Below are 5,666 nucleotides of genomic sequence, written 5' to 3'. Positions count from 1 at the left end.
TATTAGAATTTTTACTAATAATTTCAGGAAGTATGTGTGTCGATGATGGGAAAAAAGGTGCTCTCCAGTAACTGCTAAACTGTGGCTCCTGTGACAGTTGTGAACACCACTTAAAATACACATCCCAGCAGAGTCCCGTCGGCGCATCACATCCTGGGGGATGGGCAGACACACTGTCCCCAGTGCTGGGCGGTGGGAGATAAGAGTGCACGCTCTGATCAGGGGTGCTGGTTTTGGTTTCCTCTTGATTAGTGGAGCACCCCAAAGCAACATGTCCTCCATCAGAGAAACTGGTTTTCAATAAAAGGTGCCTCTGCTCGACTATTACCACCTACGAAAATGCCCTAAACCAAACCTCAGTATAAGCGATAAGCAAATAACAAAAAATGGCTGCCTTTGTTTAACTTTGGAAATGTCACCCAGGTCACTGCTCCTGATAAAATGGGCGGCACCGCTCATCAGGTACATGGTAGAAGGTGAATGAGCTCGCCTCTGTCCCACTCCTGGGACACAACTGGGCGAAAGCTTTCCACATGCCCCCAAATAACCACTGTCCTAGGGCGTGCCTGCCTTCTGGATGGAGGGCCTCCTGGGAGTCTGCCCGTGCGATGGGAACCGGTCGCCGCCCTGCTCTTTGGCCTCATTTGTCAGGGACGTAGCTTGCACACTAGAGGAATCGTTTTCTAGATTTTTTGGGTGCGTTTTGGCAGGAAGCCATACATAGGCCAGTAGCTACATACTTAGACAAATATCCACAAAACATTTTACCTGGTTTGTGGCAATGGTTTTTTCCATCTAAGTTCTACCTTTTATTGCTTTATACCCCTGGCTGCCCACTGTTATAAACATGCATCATTATTCTCTAGAAAAATTAAAATGAAAAAAATTAATAGTTTCTATGAGAAATCAGAGGAACCAACAAATGCTGTAAGATCAAAAACAAACAAACAAAAAAATAATCCAGGGAGGCTCTGGCTGCTTTAGTTTGCGGCTGAGCTTTGAGTCTGGGAGTTTCTGAATAAGAGCCCCCATTGTCCTAGGGCGAGAAGACACCTGGTGACCAATGGTCTTCGTAATTAATGAAAATCACCTGTAGAATTCCTGGCACGCAGCACTGCGGGGCTGTGACTAAGAGTTCTTCGCACACGGGAAGCTGAACACCTTTGCAATCTTAAGTGCGTGGGCCCCTGTTCATCCTCGTGACTTGCATCTATGTGAAATCAACCCAACAAAGACCAGACCAAGAAAAGGTCTAGTAGCCTGACATTCTTCTACACTTGTATTTTGGTGAGGGAAGTTTAACAGCGGGTGATTTCAGAACAGACCCTGAAAATATTTTAAAGGTAAAGCTTTATAATATCTAAACATATCAATTAGAGCAGTTGTTTATTAAAATACAAACAAGGGAAAAACCACACCATCTTTTAAAATACAGGCCCGAATTCCACATCACACAGAAGACAACGCATTTTGCTACAGACCACAGCATTCACTGGTTAATAACGCCACAGCCACAAAGTAATGAGATGTCCCACAAGAATACTTTTTTAACCACTTATATTCACATCAACATATAAATAATGGAATTAAGTAAAAACTTCATTATAATGCTATTTTGTTAGAAAAGTATTTGTAAAGTGGCATTTTTCCCCCCAAGAGCTGTTTCACTTAAGCTTTATTTCCTCAGCCTTGCAAGGGGCGGGCCTTTCAGTATTGTTATTTGGTGCACACTCACCTGAAGAAATAAGTAAGTTAAACTTAAAAAACACAGTCGACACACATCTTGCCCTGCATTCTGACATTTGCTGGAATGGTCTACAGCAGGCTACAGTGCTCCCTTCTGAATGGCAGATGTCTGAAAATGTCAGTTTATGAACTGTTCACAAAGGCAGGCATTTGACCTCGAAGGTGTTCAGGGGAATTTTTGTAGTGGTCCCCAGTACAGGGCCAGCATCTCCTATTTCTGTAACATACAGCCCTATAATCTTTGCAAAGCTGAAGTACACATTAAACAGGCAAACAGAAGACACCTTTAAACAAATAAGACCCCCCAAAACCCTTCAAATATGTGTATGTACACAAAATATTCAAATAATTAAAAATTCACAACCCCTATGAAATGCTAACTAGTAGCCACAGGAAAAATAAAGCATGGAAAATATCCTAATACAGCCAGTACCTCTTCTATCTCAAGCATGTCCAGACAAAAATGAAATTACACACTAAGCCATAAAAATTTCAAAGGCAAAACATCCCACCAAAAAAAGAAAAGTGCTATTAATCGCCATTCAAGCAGTGGGGTGAAGCGGGCTGACAATACACAGTATGGAAATAAGTAACCTTGGTTACGGTTTCCAAGGACACGGGGCTCCTGGCTAACAGGAAGAGCTGAGGTGAAGCTGAATGCAGTGTTGAGTCATTATAATAAATGTTTATAAAGAAAAGCAGCGCAACGGTGTCCCACACTCCTTGGATCCCTATTGGTGGCATCTAATTAAACATTTCAAGTATTCAAGAGATATGAAAGGTAGTGAATACTTTTCAGAGCAAAGGCTTTTTTTCTGTTGACGTCTGCTGAATTTTCCTGTGGCACCTCCCACGGAGTGACTAAGCCTATCGCTCTTGGTAAGGAAAGTGGGAATTATACTAAGGAATTGTATCTGAGGCATTCTGGAATTTCTCAGGAATAGAAACCAGCCCAGCTAACAAGCTTACTTTTTAAAATGTCGATACTGGGCCACTGTGACGTGATAGGCATCTACACAGCATTTCAAAAAAAATGTTTCAGTAACATTTCAAATTGGGAAACTTACTATTTTTTTTTTTTTTAAGAAACACAGTCTCTCTCATCACCTAGGCTGTTGTAAAAAAGAAATAAATTTTTAACAGTCACTGTCAGACTCCTGGATTCATGTGATCCTCCTGCCTCAGCCTCCCTAGTAGCTGGGACCACAAATGTCCACAGATGCACTCCACCATGCCTGGCTAATTATTTTTTGTATAATTAGCTGGGGTCTTGCCATCTTGCCCAGGGCTGGTCTCTAACTCCTGGGAAACATTCTTATTGCAAAGGCAGATTCTGCTGTCATGGTTCTGTTATGAAATTTAGGCCAGGCGCGGTGGCTCATGCATGTAATCCCAGTACTTTGGGAGGCCGAGGCAGGCGGATCACCTGAGGTTGGGAGTTCGAGTATGACCAACATGGAGAAACCCTGTCTCTACTAAAAATACAAAATTAGCCAGGCGTGGTGGCGCATGTCTGTAATCCCAGCTACTCGTGGGGATGAGGCAGGAGAATCGCTTGACCTCGGGAGGCAGAGGTTGCAGTGAGCTGAGACTGCGCCATTGCACTCAAGCCTGGGTAACAAGAGTGAAACTCCGTCTCAAAAAAAAAAAAAAAAAAAGAAATTTTTAAGACCAATTAGAAGCCTGCTTGCATTCCAGCTCCATGTGGCCCTGGTGCTGCCCAGGATGAAAGCTCCGAGGCCTCAGGAAAAGCCTGCCACAAGCTGTCCCACCTGTGTTGTTAGAAACACCCCATTAGCCTTGTGGTGGGCAAAAGCTCCAAAGGTACCAATTCAGAGTGAGCTGTCTCCGTCAGGAACGGCCAGAGACGGTATCATCCGGAGCGAGTGACAAGAGCCTTTCTCTCCTCGGTGCCTCTCTCCGCATTCGGGCGTGCAGAAGGTCACGCAGGAGCCTCAGCAACAGCTGTTTAATGAAAATGTTCCACACCTTTCTTGGAGAACATGGAAAAGCTGTAAGACGGACCAAGATAGAATTTGTTCTGAGAAGGGAAAATAAATTATGTAAAAGCAGCAACTATAGACAAGACCAACTTTTTCGGTTTAAAAATAAAAGTCTAGGTCAGAGGGCCTAAACCGCACAAAGTAAAGCACATGAGATTGAAAAATCTCTTCATAAAGCGCATAATCAACAATTCAGAGAGATGTGTGCCCTAGATTGGTACGTTCTTCCTAGGAATAACAGCTCTTAGCCACTTGAGTTTTCCCCCCTAATTTTATGCATTCAGATTAAATGGCAAAGAAAATTCCCTACTCCAGGAAGCACGAGTCTTTTCCATCTAAAATTCAGTACTATTTCTGGACAATTTTCTTCTAAGTCATGTATCTATCCCATAAATATACATCTTGATACTTTACACTAGGCCAAGAACTCCACATTTTCACCCTGAATTAATTTTCAGGTTTTTCTCACAGATACTGCAAAGTCAGGCAGTGTTGGTCCCTATGTAGTCATCTTTGGAAATCTGGAGAGAGGCCACTGCAAAGAGATTTCATTCCACTGCCTTTACAAATCTTGTCTGAGAAAACTCCATGGTCACAGTCTTTGCATGCGGCAAAACAGGTTTGCAGTGAAGGCTCCTGCAGGGAAGGATATTATCCTGGTACACAGGATTTGGGCCTCTGTGAAAATGGGCATTCTTCAGGACTGCAGGCATGTTTTGGGAAAAAGTCTCGAGCGCTGACAGCAATGAAGAGAAGGAGTAGAGAACTGGTTCAGTTGTGACAGCCAAGTGGGTAAAATCTGCCCTCACCTGCCTGCTACTGTCCAGGGCAGACGGGCAGAATCTTCTCCATAAAAAGCAGAACATCAGTTTAATCACAATTTCCTCCTTTTATTCATTTCAGACATTAACAAACTAAATGCAAATAAATGCACTCTACTTCACAGGACAGTAAGTGTTCTAGGTAAAAACAAGCACTGGCTCCAAGCAGCTGCCCATTCTAGTCCCGCAACAGTAGTTTATTTTTCTTCAAATGTCAGTTCTTCACAGTTTCAATACTGCAGCAGCAAGTTCTTCCTTAGATCCGGAAAGCTGTGGTCTGTATTTCAGAAAACCTTAAGAAAAGTAGAGAGAAGTGAGCAAGCTTCTGGCGCCAGGTGCCGCTTGAGTGGGACGATTTTACCTGAAGCCCCGCAGACTGGCCGTGGGGGTGACGGGGGCCCCGTCGCTTGCGGTGTTCTTCATATGGATTCAGGGAAGTGAACTGTGCAGCGCTCGCATTCTGCTGATTGGTCCCTGTCACCCCGTGGGGTGTCACAGAAAAAAAAAGAGTCAGTGCTTCACAGAGGAGTTGTTCAGAGCAGGTCAGGCAGGACAAGGCCAGGCGGCTTTGGTTCGACACAGTTGATCCAGAAGTTGGCACAGCTGGCGTGATACTGGTGCCCTCCGTAGGCCAGCTTGAAACTGTCTGTTTCTGAGTTGAATGCCTGCCAGAAATAAACAGAGATGTGGGACAAGTCAGGCTTTTTCTGCATCTCAGAGCTTTTCAGAAACCAACATGTACATCTCTCCAGGTCACAGAGGCTGAGGCCAAAATGGCACACACAAGAGCTGAGCGGGTAGCTACAGGAATTTAAGAGAGAAGGTTTTTTACTGCTAATTAAAGCTATAAAATTGTTACCACTAAACCTAGTTTCAGGAAAAGGTGGCCAAATCTTCCATGGAAAAGGCAGACAGAGGTTATGGGGCGGAGTGGGGGAATCATAAGGGGAACTAAAGTAGCCGAGGGCTGTGGACAGCTTTTATCCCTCACTGTGCTGAAGGAAGCCCTCCTCCTACGGCTGGCATCTGACTACGGCATGCAATCCTTTACACTCCTGCAGCTGACCACAAGCCTATCATGACAAAAAATTACAAG

At 44.2% G+C, this 5,666-nt stretch overlaps 1 protein-coding gene across 16 annotated transcripts in view; it reads right to left on the bottom strand.

Moving 5' to 3' along the window:
• Positions 1-1,369: 1,369 nt before the first annotated feature.
• Positions 1,370-5,666, bottom strand: part of SYNRG (synergin gamma) — a 96,738-nt gene continuing 92,441 nt past the window's right edge. For all 16 annotated transcript variants that reach the window (XM_008011134.3, XM_008011131.3, XM_008011133.3 and 13 more), the window contains one exon: positions 1,370-5,235. In XM_008011134.3, the coding sequence (XP_008009325.1) occupies positions 5,104-5,235 (132 nt within the window). In that variant the 3' untranslated portion in view covers positions 1,370-5,103. The remainder of the gene's footprint in view (positions 5,236-5,666) is intronic.

The sequence above is a fragment of the Chlorocebus sabaeus genome, chromosome 16, assembly GCF_047675955.1.
Source record: "Chlorocebus sabaeus isolate Y175 chromosome 16, mChlSab1.0.hap1, whole genome shotgun sequence".
NCBI lineage: Eukaryota > Metazoa > Chordata > Mammalia > Primates > Cercopithecidae > Chlorocebus > Chlorocebus sabaeus.
This window is presented reverse-complemented; position numbering and strand designations above follow the sequence as displayed.